Genomic DNA, 24810 nt, shown 5'->3' with positions numbered 1-24810 from the left:
CTTCAGCTGGTGTTTGTTGAAGAAACAAATGTCTGTCACTCCCTGGGCAGCATTTGAAGCTGCTGAGTTTGCTCTTAGAGGCGGCAGCACAGGGTGTAAAGCTTTGCCTACCCTGCGGGGGGGAGTCACGATCTCTCTAACCCAGGCTTTCTCCAAATTGGCGCTATTAACATTTGGGGCGGGGTAACTCTGGGCTGTTCTGTTCCTGGTGGGACGTTCAGCAGCATCCCTGGGCTCTGTCACCGAGATGCTGGTAGCACCTCCTTTGGCAGTTGTGGCAACCAAAAATGTCTGTAGAGACATTGTCACATGTCTGCTGGGGGACAGAACTGCCCGTGGTTGAGAACCGCTGCTCTAATCCCTTACCCAGAATGTTCAGAACATTCTGTGTGGTTGAGGAGGTCTTGTGGCCCTCACCCGGCAGCCACAGACCGAATTAGCAAAGGAATTGGTGAGGGAAGCGGCCCCTGCCCCGCACCCTGTAAGCTCCCGTTGTGTCCCCACCCGCCCCGGTGGACTGGACTTGTGGAAATGCGTCACTGATCACGGTAGGTCTGAGAGCTGCGCTTTCCCGGGCACTCGGGCAGCCCAGGGCTGGGGGCTGGTTTCTTGCCTACAAAGCCCCCAAGCCTGCAGATGGAGCAAACGTGGGCCAGTTATGTGGGGCGGTTCGGCTGCAGATATAGAAGTCCAAAGTTCCCTGCTGGGCGGCAGAACTAACCTGGGTGACCTTCTTGAAAGAATTGGCCTAGAAGGCAGGGGAGGATGTTAGGATCGATCCTGTGTGCGGGGAGGGGGGGCAGGGCCCTGCACCAAGCCCAGAGCTCTGAGGGGGCCCATCGCCCAAGGCCCGTCCTGTTGCACAAGAACCCCTGAGCCACATGAAGTTTAGGGGAGTCAGGGCCCGAGTTGCTGAGAGACACGGCCAGGATCCGGCTTAGCAACGTCTGCCGATTCTTTCTGGGCCTGGGAGAGCCCTGGCAGGATTTGGGCTTAGCTCATCAGGCCTTTCAGGAGAGGGCCAGCATCTGTGTCTGGTAAACTCATCAAACCAGTGGATGCGGATTCCGTCCCCATTGTGTACGGGGTCCCAGGAGGAGTCCAGGGCATCCTAATGTGGCTTCTTCTCCTGCAGTCTGCTTGAGCAGACAGGAGCTAAATCAATGAGTTAAAGCAGCAGGACAAGTTTAAAGTAGTTCAAAGCAAAAAAAAAAAAAAGTCACAAATGCCACGAGGCTGTGCCTTGGTGGAGGGTGGCATCCTGGCAGACCACACAGTCCTCCATCTGTCCTATGTTTCTACCTATCTACCAACCTAATCTGTCCACCCACCCACCCGTTCATCCATCCACCCATCCACCCATGCACTCACCCATTCATCTACCCATCATCCGTCTATCCTCCCACCCATCCATCATCCATTTATCCATCTACTCAGCCACCCACTCCTCCATCCACCTGTCCATCCATCCATCCATCCACCCATCCATCTTCTCTCTTGCTTTCTTATTTTTGCACTCTCTCTCATTTGTATAATGAAAATATATCGAGGTCTGCTCTGGCCTGGAGGATAAGGGCAAACACTGTCGCTGTCCTCCAGGAACCAACACGGCTGAGGGGAGCATCTGTCCCGTTTTATCTAAGAGCTGCTGCTGCGAATGCTCACCTGCCCCTCCCTCTGTGAGACTGGGAGCCCCTGTCTCCGTCACGGCCTGTGGCACAGGACCTGGCACGAAGCCGGAGCGCCTGCATGTGTGTTGCTTGAACTCCCTGGGGGTAGTGAGGGGTTGGACAATCCAGGTTTGTGGGAGACGTTCGTAGACGCTTAAAGAATGGTGGTGACGGGCATATGTTAAAAGAAGACTTAGAGGACCTTTTGAGGGGAGAGGAAAATCTCCCTGCCAGGTTCCTGGTTGGGGGGATGGGGAGCTCGCTTCCGTCTCTCCTGACCCACCTTTTGCCCCTGGGTCTGAAATGCAGCCACGCGTGATGTGTCCTTGGCGATCCCCACGTGACAGCTGAAGGGGAGGGCACAGAGCTTGGGGGCCAGGCCAGATCAGCTCCCTCTGGGTGGCTGGGAGACCCCTGGACAGGACGCAGCACCTCGAGGGGCTCCTTACAAGCTGTGCTGCCCTCTGCCCTCCCTCCTCTCCCGGGCTGACCTCTTCGTTCCCTTTCCTTCCCGCCTTGAAATCTGATCATGAAACTAATACCCAATATTTTTGCCTCCAAGAGAGGCAGCAGATAAACAGGAAGGCGTGAGGGATTAAGGTGTCTTTCCCAGGAAGGGGCAGGGCACAGGCTGGGAGCTGGGCGACGCTCTGTGTGGAGCCGAGGGATCCAGATGTGAGCTGCTTTGCCTGATGCATTTTTCCATTTGTGCAGAGAAAATAAAACAAAGAGAAAAGAAAACAAGCCGTAAAATACTTTGCAGAAGGCTGAGCGTGGGCAATTGCCACTGATGTCCCCTGACAGCTCCAAGAAGAGGGGGACGGGGCGGGGGCGGGGGGAGCCCTGTCTTTTGATGTTCGGCCTCTGAGCTTTCTTTTGTGTGACCAGTTGTTTGGGAAGAGCTTTTGCTGGTGTAAGGTGCTTATGGAAGAGAGACACCAACCAGAGGTTCCCCCTGGGGTGGGGAAGGGGGTTGCTGAGCTCCGAGGAGGGAATGGGGGAACAGCTGGACTGACTTGACAGATGTGGATGCAGGCTTAGCATCTGCCTCCGAGAAGGGTCAAAAGATGCAGCTACTGAGGCCTTTCCTGTACCCAAAAGGCCTGAGGAAGTGACGCCCCGGTGATTCTTCCAGATCCTTGTGACTTCTGTCCTAGTAGGAAAGATCCAGATTCTAAGCTGTAGTCTAGGGCCAGCTGTTCCTTCCAGTGATGTGGGTCCTTTCCTCTGGGGCAGTGGGCCAAGAGCCAGGAGACCTGGGTTCTTGTCCTGGACCCCTGTTTACTGGCTTGGTGGTCCTAGGTTGCTTGATCCCTCTGAGCAGCCCCCTCTCACCCTAGGCTGGCTGAGTGATTCCACAGTGACAATGAACTTGCATCTTTCCCTGTGCTGGTGGGCAGGGCGTAGCTGAACTTTCTTTGCACCTGATTGAACTCAGCCCCTAGGGCCGGAGGTGATGAGGGGATACTTGTAAGGCTCTTGGGAGTCCATTATCTGGCTTAATTTGGCTTTTGGATGCTTCTTCCAGACTTCAGGCATAAGCTGAGGTCTTTTCTCCTGTATCACACACAGCATCTCCTCTAGAGCCCTCATCCATCTCTACTTGTAAACTGTGTGTGATTTGGAGGGTGATTCTAGGAAGAATATTTAAAGAAGCTTATCATAACATCAGAGAGAAAAATTAAAGAGGCAAAATTTTTTTAAATCACAAAAGGAATATGTGAATAAGAAACTGGTAAAAATATTTGCAGCTTGGATATAAAAAAGACGAATGGTTTTTAATCCATTGTCTATAAGAGCACTAGACATCGTAAGAAAAACCCCCACCTTTTTTGAAATTTGGGCAAATGGCATGAACAGGCAATGCATACACACACAAAAAGAAATATAAATAGAAAAACAAACATGGAGAAATGTCCGATCTCACTGGTAATCAAAGACACGCCATGCAAATTAAAATTGTGTGTGTGTGTTTTCTAGATGAATTGGCAAAGGCTAAAAAAAAAAGAATGCTGATACCAAATGCATATTGTTATTCTTTTCTAGGGTGTGGAGAAATAGGAACTCTCATATCCTGCTGGTGGGGGAGTAAACTAGGACAGCATTTCTTGAGGGCAATTGAGATCCCGAGTTAAGAACACCAAAATTTAACCTGGCAATTCTGCCCTGAGAAATTTACCGTACGACACTCATCAGAGCAGAGTACAGATGTGCATGTTCAAAGGTGGTTACCACTGTGTTGTTCGTAATAGTGAAAAACTGGACATAACTGCCCAACCTGGGAAGACCCTGCTTTTAACTGCATCAGCTTCTGATTCCAAGGAGCCCATTTCGTGTATGCATACAGGGGAGGACTTTCAAAACTATGAAGGACATTATCTGACATAAAAAAATGTTCATCATTATGAGAAAGTTGGCTTGGAAGCGAGGCACAAGTATGATCCACGTGTGTAGGAAAGAATTAAATAGCTCCACAGCTGAGCACATGTTAATTAAAGCCTGCAAGGAGAGACCCAGCATTAACAGCAGTTGGTGGAGATTTGAGTGTGGTTTTTTTTTGTTTTTTTTTTTACCTTTCTGCTTTTGTTTTTCAAGTGTCTGGTATTAAGCGTGTATTTCTTTAACAATTACATAAAATGTGATTTAAAACAAGCTTGGCACAAAAGCAAGGGCAAATCGTGTTGTAGAGTGAGCGAGATTAGGCCAGATTGAAGCTGGAGTCAGAAGCCTAAAGAGGAAGCAGGGAACAGTGTCACAGGGTGGTATGAAGAGGGCTGTGTAGGGGCTGTGCTGGATCCCTAGGGAGCTCAGACCCCCACTGTGTGCAAGCCAGGCTGGCCGGAGGTGAAGATGAGCCTGGATGTGACATTGAAACCAAGACACGGAGGTTGAGAAGGATGCAGGCCGATGAGGAGGGGGCTTGAGGGCAGAGGGTCCAAGGAGGCAAGGAACAGCAAATGCAAAGCCACAGAGGGGACAGGTGAGGGGTCCTCACACGTGCCATGCTCCAGAAACTGCCAAAGTTTGATACAGCTTGAAGCATAAGAGGAGAGAGGGGGATGATCAGAATGACAGCGGGGGGGGGGGAGAAGCAGGACCCGTTTATTCAGAGCCTGGGAGGCCGTGTTAAATGATTTAGATTTTATTCAGTGGGGAGCCCCTGAAAGATTTTAAACAGGTGCTGGACATCTTCAGCTACGTGCTTAGAACTCCTGCTCTGCTTAGAGTGTCGGGAGCTTGGAGGGCTCAGCTCAGGTGACAGAGGGGCCAAGGCCTGATGGATGGAGAGCAGTGAATGGGTTTGGGGAAGGCGCCTTAGGGTCCACATAGAGACCCCAAAGCAGGAGCCGGCAATGTGGATTTGGGAGACAGGAGCACAGAGGTGGGCACTGCCGTGAGGGGTGAACGAGGCAGACTGGGGACAGCGTCAGAGCAGAGGGAAAAGGGTTGCTGAGTCCAGAGGAGTATGTGGGGAACAGGCAGAGGGAAGCAGGATTAGTCAGGAGGAGGCCCCGGGGGAGGATGCTAAGGGCCTGTCCAGAGGACCCAGCAGCCAGGAGTGTGGGCCACCACGCCGTGGGAAGTCATGCAAGTTGATGGTGGGAGGGGAGACGGTGCAGCGGGGCCCCGAGCCCTCAGTGGCAGGAGGACGCGTGGGAAAAGGAGAGTCCAGCCCAGTGGCTGGAGCTCAGGGAAGTGGGGAGCGTGCGCGGGTAGAGGTGCTGCTCAGAAGCAGTTCAAGTGTCTGCTCGGGCTGCGGTGATAAGTTGGCAGCCACCGGGGTGCTTAACCAACACACGTTTATTTCTTATAATTCGGAGGCTGGAGTCAAGAGCAAAGTGTGGGCAGGGTTGGTTTCTCCTGAGGCCTCTCTCCTCGACTTGCACCCCTGCCATCTCTCTGCGTGTCCAAACTTCCTCTTTATAAAAAGAGGACGCCAGTCAGATGGGACTGGGGTCCACCCTTATGTCCTTATTTTAATGTAATCATCTCCTTAAAGGCCCCATCTCCAAGATAGGTCCTCTACCAAGATGTCTCCCAATACAGCCCCGTTCCAAGGTTCTGGGGTTCGGGCTTCAGCACATGAATGGGGTGGGGGGACACACAGTTCAGCCCACAGCAAGCAGGATTGGGGCGCCAGGAGGATGCCAGCTGCATCTCCCAGCTCTGACTTGTGTGATGGGTGTGCGGGCCGGGGGGAGTGGGGATCCTTTGAAGGAAGTGAACGCTCTCCACTGGAGAGGGAAGCAGCCGGCTGGCGACGGTTCAGGTACTGCCAGGTGGTCAATACTCGCTGATGAATGCAAACAGGAGAGCCAAGGAAAAAGCTCCCGGAAGAAAGGCTGCCTCAGGGTCGGGCAGTGGAGGAGGGGCAGCTGGGGGGACGGGGTCTCCGGCGCCCCTCCTGACTCCGCTCCTGACCCGCGTCCCTGTCTCCCGTAGCCTGTAACTGCAACCTTCACGCCCGGCGCTGCCGCTTCAACATGGAGCTTTACAAGCTGTCGGGGCGCAAGAGCGGAGGCGTCTGCCTCAACTGTCGCCACAACACGGCTGGCCGCCACTGCCACTACTGCAAGGAGGGCTACTACCGCGACCTGGGCAAGCCCATCACCCACCGCAAGGCCTGCAAAGGTAGGCGGGGCGGGCCTGGGCCGCCCCTCCCTCTCCCCCCCCCCCGCCCCCGCTTCTCCTCCTCCGGTGTTTCTTTTTTTCTAGTCCCCACGCTGAGATCATCTCACGCACGCACGCACGCACGCCTCCCAGGTATCTGGAGGTGTAAGTCGGAACAAAGGGGCAGTGGAGAAACGGCTCCGGGAGAAGAAAGGAGGTGGGGTCCCCGCGAGGGTGCAGGGCTCCCGGGCCCCGCCCCGCCCCCTCCGTCGGCACAGGTGTGCCGCATACCACAGGGCGGGGGTCATGTTCACCGGGCTTACCGTCGGCACAAAGGACTCTCTTTCACCAAAACCAAGCAGATGCATTTCTTTGGATGTGTGCGCACCGCTTCCCCCGCCTCCAGCCCCCGACACTGACACAGATGCGCACCTTCACTGTGATGTCGGCAACTGGGGGGCTGGGGGCGGGCGGGGCTCAGAAGGAACATTTAATCCACCTGCAAATAGTTTCACTTCTCAGGACAAAAAATTAAAGGGAGATGGGGGACTCTATTTTTTGTTCACTGAAGCAAGCAGTAATGTTTTAACTTTCTGCTGTTTGTTTTCTCCCACTAACAAAAATGAAGCGATGGTCAGATGACTCAGAGGACTTGATGAAATGCCAGGGAATTTAGTGACATTGGGGGAGGGGAGAAGTGCTCTCCCCCCACCCCCATTTGCTTTTGGGAATTCCAGGAACCAGGACTCTCCGGGTCCAAAACGTGAGGCCTAGCGCCACGGCTTCCTGTGAGCATGGCTTCCCGAGAACATATTTATCTCCGAGGGCTCTTGGGCCACAAGCCAGCATGGCTGGGGTCCTCACATGGGCCTGTAAAGACCCTGACACCGGAGAGACACAAGCCATGGGAGACTTAGGCCCAGATGATGAGCTGCAGCAGGGAAACCCTCCTATGGCTACTGCTTAGCCTTGGATGAAGCCAAAGTATCATCCTCTTAACAGGAAATCCACCAGATGTTGGGCACTTGTGTGCAGGGCCGATTACATAATTCGTGGGCCCCGGTGCAAAATGAAAATACGGGGCTTCTTGTTCGGGAATTGCTAAGAATTTCAAAATGGCAAGCAGAGTTTCAACCAAGCGCGTGCCCTTCTGAGTGTGGGGCCCATGAGCCGGCCCTGCTTGTGCAGGACGCTGTTCTCCAAAAAACAGGTTCCCAGTCTGTCTCCTAGAGAAATCCCTTGGATTCCAAATTAGCAGAGATGAATAGGATGGCTTCCAACACACAAGCAAGCTCTCCTTCCAGATCTGTGGACTTAAGGCTGCCTCTGGTGGTTGCCGAGAGAAATTTAAGCGTAAAGGTAGCTGGGCTGTTTCCACATTAAAAAAACAACTGATCAGGTGAGAATCCCCCAGGAGCCTTTGAGCAGGGACTGAGAAAGTGACCTGGGCAAAGGGATCCAAGAAACGTCTACGGTGGCAGGAAGGCAGGGGCACCATGGAAGGAGGGCTTTGGGTTTTCAGAGAATGTAGTTGGAAGGTAGCCAACGCCTTGTGCCCAAGTGTTTGTTGTCTCTCTTCTACTGAAGAAACTGAAGTCAGGGTCTTGTAAACAACTGGTTGCATAGATTTCGTGGGAATTTGGCCAAGAAAATTTAATCAACAGGGGCCAGTCGGGTGGGCAGCCCTGTGCCCGCAGATGAGAAGGTCTGGGCTGTGTCTGGAAAGGCAGTGGTCACTTCCTGCCATACCAGTTTCTTCTGTCAGAGCAGGAAAGGCATGTCCCTGGAGAGTCAGGAAGGAGCAGGACCTTGGTCATCTTGCCATCTGCCTGCTCTCCCTTTCTTCTGTTGCCGTGGGGAGGGATGAGGGCCGTGTGTGGCCCTTCACTGCTGGGAGCCAGCTGTCAGGAGGCCACGGGGTCCTGGGAACCTGCAGATCATCCTCCAGGGCTCTGCCACTCTAGTTAAATTGTGTGGAGCTGCCGGCTTCCTTTGCTGGTTTCCAGGAGGGACAGATGCAGGCAGATGAGGGTGTGGTCCTGTCTTATTTCAAATGCTTTGGCCAGCCTCGGTGACTGGGTCCTTTCTCCCAGCCCCGGACAGCAACTGCTTTGGTGGTAACGCTGGGAGAAGAACCCATGGAAGAGGAGAGAATGTAGGGATGGAATCTGCTCAGAAGGACACTCGCTTATCCTTCTGGGGAAATGTGGCAGGAAAGGGTGGGACTCTCAGTGCTTCCTGATTGGTGAGGAAAGACAGTGCTTCAAGGATCCTGCCTCCTGATTGGTGAGCCAGAGCATTGCCTGAAGGGCCCTGCTTTGTGATTGGTGAGAAAATACAATGCCCGAAAGATCTGCTCTCTGATTGGTGAGAAGAAGAATGTGACCTGAAAGGTCTTGCCATTTCATTGGCGAGGAAAGTCATCTGTTGAAAGTTCCAGCTCTTTCCCCTCAGCTCTTTTTTTCCTGGTGTCACCCCCTTAGGGGATGTGGGAACCCCACCAAAGAGAGACCCTGAGATCTTGGTGGGAACCAGCTGTAGGAGTTCACATGCCGGCAGGGGGATGTGTACCCTTGAGATCTTCAGACAGGCGTCTCTCCATCACCGTGCCCCCGAGAAGTCCACTGTCTTGTCTTCCCAGGGCCGGATGGTTTAAGGAAATGGTTCCCTTAGTGGAAGCATTTGGTCCCAGCATTTTGATCTCAGATGGTTTGCTCTCAGGGGCTTCCAAAATCATGTAGATGCGGAGTCACCCCCAGCCCTGGCCCCATTGTAGCTCTCGGGTGAAGGCTGCACTTCTTTGCTCTGTTTCAGATGCATTTCATGGGGGACATGGGACAAACAGCAGTGCCTCTTGACTCAAGTTGGCCGTTGACCTGAGGGTGCTTGGGAATGGCTACTGGGGCCCCTTTACCCCCACCCCCGACCCGACTTCCCAGGGTCCGGGAGGAGCCCCGGGCAGGGGCTGAGGCCACCCATACACTGCTGGTGATTGGCTGACTCCCGACCTTGTTCAGTTGAGAGCAGGGGTGGACCCAGACACGGACAGCTTGGAGCAAGGGTGTTCCATCCCAAACATCATAATGCCGTTCCCCCATTTGCGAAGTTTCATAGCAACAAATTTGTTGGGTACTTTCTCTCCTCCCCTAGTTTACCAGACTGGGGCTGGCAGGGCCGGTGCACACAAAGGGCTGTAATCAACATGCCCAGGGAGCAGGCGGCTGCACTCTCCGCTATTCAGCGCGATTTCACAGCACTGGGAAGGCCTCATTATGGCGTGGGCTGTTGTCCTATACAAAGTCAGACGAGATGAATTTCTCCCCTTTCTCTGCAGAAGGGTGTGTGAATGATACTCGTTCTGGAATCTGTCAAACGATAGGCGGTTTTGTTTACCATTTGTCTTCTTTATGGACTTGGAGGCTCTTTCTCTTTAGAGCCGGCAAAGAAGACGTTACCATTTAACCACTTCAGCCATGCCTTCCTTTAAACGATATTAATTTATCATCTCCCCAAACTATCTGTGATGGATAAAGACATTCCAGGAGTCTCCCGTGAACTGAATTGTGAGGAGAATGAAGAAATTACCCACCGCATCTAGCGCCCCCGCTCAGAGCGGCCTGCTTCTTTCCCTGGTTGACCTGCCCCCTTCAAGTCCACAGTCACCGTGGCTGATCTCAGGCTGCTAAGAAGGTGCCCGAGTCCTCAGAAGATGCGGGCGGCAGTGGGCAGAAGCCTGAGATGGTCCACACCAGCTTTGCCAGGGCTTGCTTGCCGTTCCCATCCACCCCTGTTTCTTGCAGCAGCTCTGCCAAGGGTTGGGGAGGAATCGAGCATTTTGGGCCACGCCCTGGCCTCCCCAACCACTCTGATGTGTAGCCAAGGCTGAGAACCAGGGCGGTGGGAGAAGAAGAAATGAGTACAGTGATCTGCTCTTGTGTTGAGAAAGGGGATATTCACAGGTGACCTAGGATTTATTCTTTAGAGGGGAGAGCCTTATGTTTTAATGGCTCTCTTGATGAAAACTGGGCAGAGGGGGCTGTGTGTTTAAAATTGTGAAAATTTAAATCTTGCTGGTAAGGCTGGGAGCTTAGTTATACAGCCTGATGCTCCAGTGTCCAGATGAAGGCTGGGATTGGACAGTCATTACTGCTTCATAGTGTGTGTGTGTGTGTATATACATGTGTGTATGTCTAGATCTGGTGGTCTGAGGATTTAGTCACTGCACAGCTAGGAACCTGGGACCTCCACCCCTTCCTGACTCTAAGCTAGTGTCCATGCAGTGGACAAAAGCCTGAAAGCCTCAGAGACGCCCTTTCGATGTGTGGGCATCACATTTCCTTTTCCTAGCATCATCTTGGGAGGTACAGGGAAAAGGCTTGGTCATCTTGGCAGGAAGCTTCTCAGTGGCTGGAGCGGCTCCCAGAGGGCAGAGACCACAAAGCCAGCACCCACGGGGAGAGAGACAGTGAGAGGAGAGGAAATCCTCATGGAAGGGCTCAGCTCCAGCTGTGGCCTGTGTTGGTGCAGGCTTCCTTGTTCCCTGGGAACGTGGGGGTCAGAATTCTGATCTCCAGATTTGCTCCAGGCTCAAAGCCCGGAGAGCATCACGCAAGTCATGGGACCTTCCTGGACCTCGGTCTCCTCATCTATAAAATCATATTCAGATTTACGGCCTCTGAGCCCCATACACCTTTGACGTTCCACATAACGCATCCTCTTTTTTTAAAAAAAATCATAAATTAAAAAAATTTTATGGGTCCCTGATCCAATAGGACAATCTCTTGTGTAAGTGAAGTTTGTGACCCGGGAACTTGGAAAAGCTGGCAGAGCCAGAAAATCGGGTGGAGGTGGTTTTCTCCTAAGGTCTTTACAAATGAAGAGAATCTCCCATCTTGTGACTTGGCCCTTGCGGTGCCCTGCCCTGAAGTGGGGTCTTTCAGGCCCAGCCCTCCGTCTCATTCCCCTGGGCCTACTTGGCCAGTTTCTTTACCTCCCTGGGTGTCAGTCTCCTTGTTTGTGAAGCTTGCTCTCATCCTGATTTTACATGAACTCTCCTAGAGGATCCCCGGGGTCCCCGGTCTGAACAGAAAAGCCTCCTGATGTTTGCAGTCCCCCAGTTAACAGGGGGCATTTTACTTGGGAAATAAATTCTGCTACCAGAAGAGCAGCAGGTTACCCCAGCCACGGGCTAGGGATGAAGAGCTTTTAAAAGCATGGAACTTGGAGTTATTGAGACCAGGGTTCAGATTCCACCTCAAGGCAAGGTATTTAGTCTTTGGTGCCTCAGTTTTCCCATCTGAAAATGGGGATAATAATAGTCCCTCCTCCCTCCTAGGGTTATGGCGTCGCTTAAAGGAGATGATGCAGAGGAGGTCCCCAGCACATGGCGTGCACGCCACACTGGTGAGCTGTTATGATTATTAGTACAAGCGGAGAAAAAGAGAGTAACCAGAGCCCCAGCCATTGCCAGTGTGCACACCAAGTGGATGGAGACCATTCCTTTGGCTTCCCATGGCCTTAGTTCTTTCGGTGAGTGCGGTGCACAGGAGAGCCGGCCCCTCTCACCTGAGAGTCTCAGCCCCAGGGTGTACTTGAAGACCGATTCCCACCAGAGACTGGGCAGGGCCCCAGGGATTTGCCCTAATGCCGTTGCACACCCTTGATAATGGATTTACACGCTTTGGGAGCAAAATTGACAAACGACTGGAACGGCAGAGATGGGTGCCTGGCAGCCAGCAGGCGGAGGCCCTGAGCGGAGAAGGTGGGGAAGGGCTGTGTGCATCCAGACGCAGTTCTGAAGGTGCTGCTAAGAAAGACCTGCAGCATCTGAGGGGCTCCCGATGGGTCTGGGGCTGAAAGGTGGATGCGAGGCCCCAACTGGTCCTCACTGTTGGTCATCAGGTGTTCTAGCACCTCCCCCACTGCATTGTCCAGCCCCTGCCCGCCTACCTGAGCCTGTGCATGCAGACCACACACACACACACACACACACACACACACACACACACACGCACACACGCACACACACACACACACACACACACACACCCCGACCTGTAGGACCTGTGCCTTTTGCCTCAGCTATAAATCAGGTGCAGGAAGACTATAGTTAACTAGATCACGGAGGGTCGTAATCCAGTTTGGGATGATGGGGCTCCCTCCCCCTTTCCACTTCCTGCCGTCTGCACCTTGATCCGAAAGAGAGGTCGTGCAGCTTGAAACGTTTCTTTTGTGCCTCGTTAGCAACTGCTGGGAGAAAGAAAAGCGGAGCCTCGGAGGAGGAGGCGGACCCAAACAGCTGAGATGAAGTTTGTGGATTATCTGTGGATTTAAATTATCCTCGGCCCCTCATTAGCACGGAGAATTTAGGAGTGGGGAGTGATCATCGTCAAGGTGGCCAGTGACCTCGGTTGTGAGGGGAAGGTCTTTGCTTTGTGCCCCTCCTACTTTCCTCCAGAGTCACAGGGTCCGTGAAAGGAGCTCTTCCCCGCGGAGAGGGCGGCACCTTGGCCCTGAGCATGTGCATTGATTCAGCCCACGTTCATGGATCGCCTGCTCCACGCGGAACTGGGGGTACAGTGGTGACCAGGACAGACACGTACCCCTGGAGCTTGTGTTCTGGAGGGAGGTTGATGATAGAGAAGAAAAAGTAAGCAGAGGATGATTACAGATTGTGGTGAGGCACATGGAGGAAATAAATAAGGTGGAAGGACAGAGTGTCCCGGGAGGACCTCTGGGGATGGGATGGACTTTGAGATGAGACCTGGGGTGTGAGAAACAAACAGCCATGGGGGCACTGAGGGAGGAGCAGTACCATTGCCTGGAAGCAGGTAAGGGTTGGAGGGCTCTCTGTCAGAAGGGAGGCGACGAGGGCAGGGAGGAGGGGGCCGTTCCAAGAGCAGTGGGTGCCACCGGAGGGCTGAGGGTCAGGGACTGGAGTGATGCGTCTGGCTCACCTTGTAAGAAGCTCCTGCTGTGAGACATGCCGCAGATGGGAGAAAACATTTGTGCGTCGCATATCCGACCCAGGACTTGAATACAGGCTGTGTAGAGGCCTCTCAGAACTCCACGATAAGACAACCAAACACTGAGCTAGAAAGGGGCAGAATACTTGAACAGCTACTTGGCAAAGATCCAGAGATGGCCAATAAATACCCAAACCATCATTTGTCTGCATTAGGGAAATGCAGATTAAAACCACAGCGAGATGCCACCACCCGCCCATTAGAATGTTGAAAATAAAAAGTCCTGACAGTCCCAAGCTCTGGCGCGGGTGTGTAGTAACCGGAACTCTCGCACACGGCTGGGGAATTCAGAATGGCACAGCTGCTCCGGAAAACAGTTTGTCAGTGTCTTACAAAGTTAAGCATAGACCTGCCATAATACTCAGCCATGCCTCCCCTAGGTATTTATCCCAGACAAACGAAATCTGTGTTCACACCAAAACCTGCACACGGATGTTGATAACAGAGTTATTCGCAACTGCCAAAAACTGGAAACAACCCAACGGATGCTTCAGGGCGTGAATGGACAGCCAGTGGTGCACCCGTACTGTGAAATCCGACTCAGCAATGCAAATGGATGTGCTGTTGATTGACACAGCAACATGGGCGCATCTCAAATTCGTTGGGTGTAAAGGAGGCCTGTCTCAAAAGACTACCTACTGTATGACCTCACCGAACATACGGTACCTCCATATATTTTACATACAGTACATCCCAGAATAAGATGGTCTGCAAAGCTGTAGGGACCGAGAATAGATCCTGGGTTGCCAGGAGTAGGGATGGGGGGCTCACTGCAAAGGAGGAGTGCAGGGGATTCCTGGGAGAGTTGGGCTGCTCTGTGTCCTGAGTGTGGTAGTGGCTGCAGGACCCTGTGCATGTGATAAAGCCCTAGGACTGGACACCACAAAAAGCGAACTTGACCGTGTGTGAATGAAATGCTGCTGATGATGGTGATGACGAGCTGCTTCCGTAGGGCTCTGTGATGCTGACTTTGGACCTCCTGGTCCCCTGTCTCCCATTCCTTATGGCTCTGAGCTCACAAAGGGACCAGTCCCCCTGGGGTCAGCATTCACTCCTCCTCCCTGCCCCGCCCCCAGCCCGCCTCTCTGAGACCCACCCACTGTCTGCACCATACCTGAGGCCCTTCCCTTCTGGAGTCCCCAGCCACCTCGGCCAGCCTCCACATTCCTTTTCTCTCGGGGTCCATCCTCCTCACCCTGTTGGGGAGCAGGGAACACCCCTTAGTGCCTGACGTGTGTCCTTCCCCCAAGCGCCACCTCTGGGGGGTCCCACTAGGCTTCCCCAAAGAGGCCCAGCACACATGCAAGAGATATGGGAAGCCTTTGGATCTGAACTTGATTTTCTCTGGAGATTCTGGCCCTTTCTGTCTTCACGCACAAACTCTCACCGGCGCAGAGCATGTGGCTCTCCCTTCCCCTCCCCCCACCTATCCCCCCCCGCCTCCCCCCACAGCAGCAGGAGCTCAGCCTGGTCCACATAACAGGGCCCCGCCTGCCCCCGCTTTCTTTGTGGATGGTGTCCAGGTACACAGACAAGCGTCACTCCAAGCAGAGAAGGGTGTTTCACCCTAACCCAGTGCCACGGGCAGAGGAGGACCTTGGGCCTATAGGCTGTAGACCTTGGAGTCCCAGGGACCCCCTGACTGTCTCTAGCGATGCTCGCTGACGGACGGCAGTGTCCCAGATTCAGGGCCGGGCGGTTTCTCTCCCTAACGCGCTCCTCTGCAGCCCCGAGGCCTTGTGGGCACCGGAAGGGGCGTTTCTGTCAGACCCCGGCTGGGCAGCGCTGCTTCCAGCACCTGGCGTTTGGCGCTTCTTAAAGGACGGGAATGGCAGGCTCCCCGCACGCATGGGGCGGGCGAGGACGAGGCCGCCCACGGGCAGGGCCCCTGAAGAAGCTCACGGTGCAGCCTCGCTCCTCTGACCCGGTGCCAGCCTCCCGCTCAGCCCGGGCACCCAGCGCGCTTCCCGCCTGAGGCCTGCGTGGGCTGCCCTTTTGCAGATGGCCCTCACGTTGAGGCGTCAGTGAGGTACTGTTGTAGAATCTGAGCTGGGAGGGACCGTAGCCATCACAGAGGTCCTGATATCTGCTGCACCGGCCTGCTGGGGTGTCAGGGGCCCTCAGAGACGCGGCCTACCTGGAGAAAGCTTCCATCCCCCAGCAGAGGCAGCGACTTCCACAGGGGAGCCGAGGCGTGAAAGGGCCCCCAGGCTGGTTGGTTGAGTGACAGGACGGTCTGCCTTCTCCTGAGGCCCGGGACGCGCCTGGGCAGAGCCCCTCGGGAAGAAGACGCTTTCCTGAGGCTGAACACGAGCTGTGAGTGTGCTCAGGGGCCCAGAACAATGTACCACAGGCCTGGAGCTTAAACAACAGACATCTATTTCTCACTGTTCTGGAGGTTGGAAGTACAAGACCAAGGTGGCCGCAGGGCTGTTTCCTTCTGAGGCCTCTCCTTGGCTTGAAGACGGCCGTCTTCTCCCTGTGTCCCCACGTGGCCTCCCTCTGGGTGTGTCTGTGTCCTCACCTCCTCTTCTTACGAGGACACCAGTCATACTGGCTTGAGGCCCACTCCAGTGACTGAATTTTACCTTAATCTCCCCTTTAAAGAGCCTGTCTGTGAGTACAGTCACATCCTGAGGGACTGGGGTTAGGACTCCAACATTTGAATTCTGGTGGGGGGGTATAATTCAGTTCATAACATGAGTTCACAACCGGCTGGAGGCCTGGGTGGTGGCCGTGAAGACATCTGAGGTGAGGTTTGGTGCTGCGGTTGTTCTCTCTCCCCCTGCTGTCTGGAGCTGCTCCAGAGGGTCTGGGTGCCAGGCCCACGCCCCTCTCCTCCACACGCATGTGTCCTGGGATCACTGCCATTTGAGGGCCCCTGGAGCCAGGTCCTCTGGAAAAATAGGTAGATGTCCTGTTAGGAACCCAGGATGGGTTTCCAGAGCCAGGGCTTGAGCTGCAGTGGAGAGGGCCCAGCCGCAGGCATGCCTCTCCTCCTGATGGGAGCTGTGGGCCTTCAGGGATCCAGGACAGAGCGTCAGAGGGACCAGGAAAGGCAGCTGCTTGGGACCAGCCTCCAGGGATCAGAGCTGAGAGGGTCTCTAGCCATCACGGGGGTCCTGATAACTCCTCCAGGTCAGCTTTGCAGGGGCTCTCGGTAACCCTGGTACACTTCTCGTAGCTGACGACCCGAATCTCAGAGAGGAGATTCTGGTCCAGTGCAGCAGGTCATGGTGTCGGGTGGGGTGGCCCATGGGTGTGGAGGCAGGGCCTGGTGTGTGCCTGGCAGCAAGAGCACTTTCCTAGACCCCTGGGCCAGGACACTGCAATGGACTGTGGCAGTCGGGGTGACGGGCCCAGGGAACAGGCCACTACCCTGGATCTTAGCCTGTTGAGTTGGAAGCAACTTCAGTGCAAGTATAGACCTCCTGCCTTAGAGATGAGTCACCCGAGGCTCAGAAAGAGTGAGGCACTAGCTCAGGGTCACACAGCATTACTGGCAGGGCAGGGTCAGACCTGGGTCTCTTGACACTCATCTGAAACCATCTGTGTGTCCCGAGCTGTCCGTTTCTGGCCGATGACCCAGAGCAAGGACAGTCTGTCTTCTCCTATGGAGGAGAGGCCCTCCAGCCCATGTGTTCGTGAGAAACCTAATCCGGCCACCTTCTCAGGGCCCTGGGCTTCCGCTTGGTCTCACCGTCCTCTTCATGGACAAACCCTCCGGTAGATTGTTGCCCAGGACCAGGTGCTGCCTGCTGCGTGCACACGGGTGACCTGCCGGGGAAGGGCCTGACCTCCTCCGTAAAGGAGTTGCTGACTTCCCAGGAAACGGGAGTCACCAAATGGGCTTCTTGTGGCAGAAGACATTCTGACGCAGACCTCGTTCTCGCAAGAATCAGAGAGACTCTCACTTTGTCCCCTTAACCAGACCCCCTGCCAAGGAAAAGACTTCCCCTTACCTCACATCTGCATCCTCCCAGCTCAGCTTGCCCCCATCTGCTCCCCTGCCCACTGTGGCGCTGTGTGTGTGTGTGTGCGTGAGAGCCTGTAGGAATCTATGTGTGTTTGTATGTCTGGGTGTGTTTGGGGGTTGTAGGGATACGGCAGGATCTCTTTGGCTTTCTCTCCCTAAGGACCAGGGCTGGGGCCTCCTATGTGGGCAGCTCAGGCCCCCTTCCTATGACACTGCCAGCTGGATTCCCTGGTCCAAGGCTATAGAGGACCCTCTGCGGGCTGTTGTCATCCATCCGTTCTCCTCACACCTTGAAGCTCACCTTTCTTTGCATAGAGGGTATAACTTAGGCTTTCCTTATTCATGGGCTTTTGGGAAAAGTCTTTACTTTGGGGCCGTTTAGCTTGGAATTGAGAATGAGTGCAGTGCAAGTCTCTGTGTTGGGGCTGCATTCGGCTGCACGTAAGGGATGTCACCTGGCCTTGGTTTTAACAGGGAAGTGTGTATTTCTCCTTGCAGAACAGAAAGCGCAGAGGGGCAGTCTAGAGGGTGAGGGCCCTCGGTGATGTGCTCAGAGATCAGGCGCTTTCTGTCTCCCGGTCCGTGGCCTCCTCTGTGTGGTCTTACTGATTTCACAGGCTGGTGTGAGGACCAGAAGGATTACATATGAGAGAGTGGATGTGCTCAGGTGTTCCCAGGTGTCCGGGTGGCAGGCCAGTGCTGCAGGAGCGCTCCACCTCTGGGGATGGTCCCACCGCCCTGGAGGTGACCTGAGTAGCCTCCTGAGGCACCCCACCCTGTGGGACCCTGCTGGCTTCTCTTCCTGGAACAGTGATTTTCAAGGAAGCACAGTCAGCCTTCTGCCTCTGTGAGACCAAGGGCCAGTCGGTCAGAGTCTTTGCAGAATCCTGGGAGAAAGATGTGGAAAGTGCCCTCTCCTTTAACCAAAGGATGGCCCTAAGGATGTGCCTGCTCCATGAAGCAGACACTCTGCCTTGCCATCACCCAGGGTGGCCCTCAGCTCTGCTGACCTCAGCTGGTGCCTGGCTCCTCCCCGGCAGCCCACCAGCCTGGGGGGTTAAGGGGTCACCAGCTTCGAAGGGCCTCGGGTGAGGGTGATGCACGCTGCTCCCCCCAGACTCTGCTCTGGGCTGGCTCCTGCCTCGGTAAAGACGACCTGGGCCCGTGGGTGACTTGACTCTGACCCTCCAGTGACCAAGCAACCTTTGGTGATCTCCCAGCCAAGGCCAAGGCCCAGAAGTTACTGGCACGCAGCTGTGCTCTGTCAGCACGGAGGGGAGGACGTTTTGGCCTGGGTTTTAGGATTACCAGCAGGCTTGCGAGGCCAACCAAGCGAGGTCAGCCGGCAGGAGCCTCGGGACTCCACATCTGCCTGGTGCCCACAGCCGCGGCAGGGGCTTGGGACGCCAGCGGTCCTGTGCTGTGGCCCTCTGCTGTCACCAGGCCAGCTCAGAGACGCTGTCTGTGCCCCATCACCCTTCCCATCACAGGGATGGATCTAAGGTCAGAGGTCATCTCCCACCATCCTCTCCTCACATTATCATTCACAACATGCATCGAGACTGAGTGAAGGAAGGGAAGAAGAAGAAGAAAAAAACAGTAGGAAATGAACTTGAACTTAGAGCAGGTTTTAGACAAGTTTCTAACAGAAGGATTTGCTGCTGTCTACAGGGGCAGGACTGGGACAGTTCCATGTCCTCCCCCAGGCCTGTGGTCCCTGCCATCCTCTCACCTGACACGGAGCACCCCGCGGCCGGGACCCCCCACTCCCAGAGTTTCCGGAAGCTCTCACGTGTCCAGACACAACTTCGACAAACAATTCCTCACATTCCTCTCCTTTCTGCCCCCTCCCCGCTCCTTTCTCTTCCTAATTCTCCTCCTCAGCCACTCCTGGGCCTGCTGGGAGAGGCCACATCTTCACCCACGGCCTCCTGCCCCACGCTGAGCAGTGCAGCTGGGGAGGTGCTAGTTTAGCTCCTTGGGGAGCTCTGCTTTCACTGATTCCCTAGCATAGTTTTTTCCCATTGGGAAAAGAAACAGAGCAGCTCTGGTACCAAGTGAAGTTGCTGCAGGATGCGCTCCTGCAGACGACTCTCCACCCGCTCCAGGCTTCCCTGGGGAGGGGGAGGGGGGAGGGCAAGGGGGACCCCAGGGATCCGGGGAGAACTTTGCCCTCCTTCATCCTGCCCCCGCTTCCCTACCCGCGCTGAGTCCACTGCCTAGTCCAGGGAGGCAGGTGACCTGTGTCTGCAGGTCCCACAGTTCTTGCCCGAGCATCACGGAGTTGGTGGCAATCTCAGTCCACTAGCTAACATAGCAAGACACCATAGACCGGGTGACTTAGACAACACATATTTCTCACAGTTTTGGAGGCAGAGAAGTCCAAGATCGATGTTCCTGCAGATTTAGTGTCTGATGACAGTTGCTTCCTGGTTTGCAGACCACTGCCTTCTTGCTGTGTAGAGAGAGATCTTTTCTCTTTCCTCTTCTCATAAGGGTGCTAATCCCATCATGACGTCGTCTAAACCTAATTACCGGGGGGCTTCCCTGGTGGCTCAGTGGTTAAGAATCTACCTGCCGATGCAGGGGACATGGGTTCAAGCCCTGGTCCGGGAAGATCCCACATGCCGCAGAGCAACAAAGCCCGTGCGCCACAGCTGCTGAGCCTGCGCTCTAGAGCCCGCGAGCCACTGAGCCCGCGTGCCGCAACTACTGAAGCCCGCACGCCTAGAGCCCATGCTCCGCAACAAGAGAAGCCACCACTGCAGTAAGAAGCCTGCGCACGAAGAGTAGCCCCTGCTCAATGCAACTAGAGAAGGCCCGCACGCAGCGATGAAGACCCAAAGCGACCATAAATAAATAAATAAATAAATAATTAAAAAAATAAATAAACCTAATTACCTCCCAAGGGAAGGGCCCACCTCCTAATGCTATCACATTGAGAGTTAGGGCTTCAACATATGAATCTGCAGATGGGGACACACTCAGTCCATAATAGGGGGGATGTTCCCTCAAACTCCTCTGGCCATTTCCTCACTGGGATTGGGTCCTTGGGACACAGGGAGGGAGCCTCAGGGTGCAGTGTGATAGGGTGGGCAACCCCAGCTCTTTAGCCTGTTCCAAATTAGGAGGAGGGGTGTGGGGTCCAGCAGCGGCTGGCCTAGGAATCAGGGCCTCACGGCACCTCCCAGCTTGGCCATTCCTTTTCTGCAAGGTCCTGGGGGTTCCTTCACCTTCGAGTCTTCGCATTTAATGGGGGTCTTTACATGATCGCTGGGACTCTTCCTAGCGTTACAGTTGATGGGCTTTGTGATCCAGAAGCCTGTGTCTCAGACTCTGCCTGGCTGCAGATCAGGGTGGATGGACAGAGCAGAGTGGAGGCTGCAGCCTGGGCGGGGGAGGTCACACCCCCTCGGTGACTCCCCTGACCTGGCAAACCCCAGGGCTCCATCACGCCCCACTCTCTGTCCCTCCCACGCAGAGGGTCAGGAGCTGGCTGGGGCGGAGGAGTGACAGGGCACAAAGCAGCCTGTGAGGGGCAGGCGTACCCCCAGTTCTGACTCCTGCACTCACGCTCAGCCCGTGGGCTGTGTACACCTTCCTCCCGGGGCTTCGGAAGGGCTCCCCCACTTCACCCTTGCCCCCCAGATGGTCCTTTCAAGTCGGCCCATTCTGATTTTCATTCCCCTCTTTCCAGGTAGGCAGGTGGTCAGGCATCAGAGCTTCTGGAATGTGTGCGGGCTTGGCTCCCCCAGCCTTGCTCTTCCCCTGGGATGGGGTCCGGGGCACCACTGGGTGGGGAGGACCCTGGGGGGAGGGTGTGCTCTGGCCACTCCCCACCCTCACCCCCGCCTCTGACCCCCCTGTCGTGTGTTCTCCACAGCCTGCGATTGCCACCCTGTGGGCGCTGCTGGCAAAACCTGCAACCAGACCACGGGCCAGTGTCCCTGCAAGGATGGTGTGACCGGCATCACCTGCAACCGCTGTGCCAAGGGCTACCAACAGAGCCGCTCCCCCATCGCCCCCTGCATAAGTATGCCAGGGCGCCCTTCTCCTGCAGGCTGGGGTGGGGTGCGGGCTTGGGGCTGGGGGGCCTTTCCTGGACACGGGTCACCCACATCCAGTGGGGGTAGTGCTCACTGAGGTGGGCCTCTGCACTCGGGGAGCCCGTGTGAGACCCCCAAGGCTGCGGGGGTCTCTGCAGAGCCAGCCCATTTGTGGCTCTCTGTCCTGAAAAGACAGAGTCTCCTGCTCCCAGGGTGTGTGTGTGGTGGGGGAAGCAAGCCCCTCTCCTCAGCCCAGGTCCTGTTCCCATGTTCCACCTTGACCCTGGGCCTGGGCCTGGGTTGGGGGGCCTGGGTCAGGGGCTGCCACTGCTGCTGCAGGAATTCCAGGATCCCCAGCCCCTGGCAGATTCAGAACTGAAAGGACGGGCTCCACAAGGCTTTTGAGAGAAGCCGGCATGGCTCCCATGCATTCTGTGAGGGTCCTAGAGGCCCCGGCAGGCCAGCTGTCGGCCCCTTAGTTGCTGGAACTTGGGGAGGGGCGTGAGCAAGATGGGAGGGGTTGCTCAGGGGCCTTGGCTCGGAGAGTTTTAATATTTTACAACTGGTAGGATTGCGCAGGTGTTATGAGCTGGATTAGCCCTGGATGGAAGTCAGGCCTGGTTGGGTGCTGGCCCCTGGCCTCAGCCTCGTTGAATTCGTGTGCAGGGCTGACCCGCACCCAGAAAGGAGGGGGAAGGAGGCATGAATCCTAGCCTACTAGGCAGACACCAAGGATAAGGCTGTTTTTCTGGAGCAGGGGTTAGCACGCTCTGCTCAGGGATTTGGCCCACTGCCTGTTTTTGTGTGGCTCAGTGGGGTTTGGGGTTTTTTCTTAACCTTTTTAAAATGATTGAAACAAAAATTAAAAGACTACTAGTTTATGACGTGAAAATGATATGAAAGGAAAAGTTCAGTGTCCATAAATGAAGTTTTATGGGACCCAGCCATGCCCACTTGTGCCCGTGCTACCTGTGGCTGCTTTGGGGCTCTAATGGCAGAATTGAGTAGCTGCAACAGAGACCCTACGACCTGCAGGACCTAAAATCTTTGCTAGCTGGCCCTTGGCAGGAGAAGTCAGCCGACCCCTGCTTTAGATTTTTCAGCGTCCTGTAGCTCTGGGTGGGCACTGGCTTCTCAGGTCAGGCACAAGGGGCTTGGAACAAACAACCTGAGGCAGAAGCAGGAGAGTGGGGACCCCTCAGCCCGGCAGCTGCTTGGGGTTCTTGGAGTGACCCCCCTAGATCTTGCAGGGAATGTTCTCACACCAGGCAGGAGCCTTAAACCCCCAACACCTCAGCTGCCCGACTTGGGTGCGGCTTCATGTCCAGGACACAACGAGCTGTGTGGGTTCCAGCAGCTTTTCTGACCAGTTTCTACATCAGGAGATGTTTCCTTGTTGGCAGGGGTCCAGTAACAGCGGATAACCTAAATTCAAGCCATGGGAAATTGAGCTTGGATCCATCCAGGGCAGAGAAGGTTGAAATGAGTTTTCACGACATCTAATTGTCAGGGTCTCGCAGCTTGCAAGAGTCTTTCTTTTCCGTCCATCCAAAAAGCTGCACAGTGAACATTTTTAGAAAGCTGGGAGGAAATTAGCACCACCATCTGGGCTTATGAAAACATGGAGGAAGCAAGTGAGGTCTCCCTTTTAAAGGGAGTCAGGAGCTGTTGGGTTTCCCAGAAATGGCTGAAACCAACATTTCAAATCCCCAGGGGGAAAGGCCTTGAAATTGGAGCTGATGTTTCAGAATTAGGGACAGAAACCTTGGGAGACTGGAACTGTCACTTTCCAACACGCTCTGTACCCTCTCCCTTCCTCTCGCAAAGGGCGGGCTGATGCTGGGGAGAGCATTCCCACCAAGGACCTGAAGACCCGGGTCTCCATCCTGGGATTTCTGTGAGCTCTTTCTGCCGGCATCAGGCTACAGGTGCCCAGACAGTGCCTTGGACACTTGTGTCTGATTCGCAACAGCTCTGGGAGCCCCGGGGCCCTCTGCTCACGTCCCAGAGCCGGGCCTAAGGAGCTGGGCTTGGGCAGCCAGGGTACCTCCATGGCCACTGGCCCCAGCCCCATTCCTGGACTTGTAAGATTAGGCTGGGCTGTCTGGATTTCCCTCTGGAATGTTCCTGCTGGGCGAGGTAGCTCATGAAGGCTTAGAGAGGGCCTGGTACAAGGCCCGGCTTCTTAATGAGCTGCTGTGACGGGGCACCTGCGGCTTGTTGTCGCTGATAAAATCACCCGAGAGTAAGATTTGACTCCGAATCGAGGGCTGGGTCTTCTGCCTGTTCCTTCTGAACGTGCAGAGGCTGGCTTCTGTGGGTGACCCTCACATTTGCCCCCAGGCCCGGGTATTCCATCTCGACCCCCCAAAGCCTCAGATCGCAGCTAATCTAGAGTCTGGGGGTCCGAGGGAGGTCTTACCCCTAATAGTCAGATGGTGGCCAGAATCAGTGGGATTCGTGGAGGTTTCTGTGACCCCCCCCCCCCCCCCCCGCCGTTCACATGGTCACTCAGCAGGGGAGGTGAGTCCCTGTCCCTCAGGGACTTTCGGTTCGTGGTTTGGCCTCGTCTAGAAAGAGGAAGCCGGAGACGTGAAGCCTGGGTCTTCCCAGAGTCTGGCTGAACTTCCTCACCTTTTCTGAGCACCGGGCAGGAGCTTGTAGAGAAGCTAGTTGCCGTTCTAGGTAGGAGAGGAATGGTCACAAAAAAGCACATGCTTCTGTCAGGCCCTACGTTTTTCTGTCTTGTCAGTCTTTTCTGCCCGCCGAGAAAATGCCTTAGCTTGTGAGATGTGAGATGTGAGCCCGGGGGAACTTGGGCCAGGGGTGCAGGCCCTTCTCTGCACATGGAAGACACCTCCCAGCCCCTCACATGCCACCCCTGCCATGGACCCCTTCCCCACCAGTGAGTCAAGGTCAGACCGGGCCACGCAGCCCCATCGTGATGAGCAGGGGCCTGGGGACCCCTCTCTCTGCCCCAGGGGCTGAGGTGAGCCAACAAGACGCAGACAGCAGAGGGGTCAGGGTCCTGCCTTCCCCTTGCTCCTGTCCCTGCCAGGCGGAGGGACGGCTTCCAGAAGAGAACAGGTAGGGTGCCCGGGCCCTCACACCGGCTTTCCCTTCCTCCCTGACCATCCTCTCCTGGGGTGAGGAGTGGGGCTGGGAGGGAGGGCCCAGGAAGGTTGGGAGGAGTCTGCACTGTGCTCATTCTTCTCTAACATGTTCTTATTGTTTCCCCTTCCTCCCATCCTGAACCCCACAAAGAGATCCCCGTGGCACCACCGACCACTGCAGCCAGCAGCGTGGAGGAGCCCGAAGGTAGGCTTCCCCCTTTGCTGCTTTCCTGCTTTTGCCATGGGGTGGGCTGGGGCCTGGGGAAGGGGGTTAGAGGGACCAGACTCCTCTGAACCACCATCGAGGCACTGGTTGGTATGAGTGGTACCCCTGGGCTGGATTGAGGATGATGAAGCCACAGGGCATTT

General features: G+C 55.3%; 1 protein-coding gene across 2 annotated transcripts in view; it reads left to right on the top strand.

Annotated features, from left to right (window-relative positions):
* Positions 1 to 24810, top strand: part of NTN1 (netrin 1) — a 192001-nt gene that overhangs the window by 119034 nt on the left and 48157 nt on the right. For both annotated transcript variants that reach the window (XM_060082377.1, XM_060082376.1), the window contains exons 3-5: positions 6114 to 6302; positions 21166 to 21315; positions 24593 to 24646. In XM_060082377.1, coding sequence (XP_059938360.1) covers positions 6114 to 6302; positions 21166 to 21315; positions 24593 to 24646 — 393 coding nt within the window. The remainder of the gene's footprint in view (positions 1 to 6113; positions 6303 to 21165; positions 21316 to 24592; positions 24647 to 24810) is intronic.

Source organism: Mesoplodon densirostris, chromosome 18 (genome assembly GCF_025265405.1).
Source record: "Mesoplodon densirostris isolate mMesDen1 chromosome 18, mMesDen1 primary haplotype, whole genome shotgun sequence".
NCBI lineage: Eukaryota > Metazoa > Chordata > Mammalia > Artiodactyla > Ziphiidae > Mesoplodon > Mesoplodon densirostris.
The sequence above is the reverse complement of the archived record's forward strand: the minus strand, read 5'-3'. Positions and strand labels throughout refer to the sequence as shown.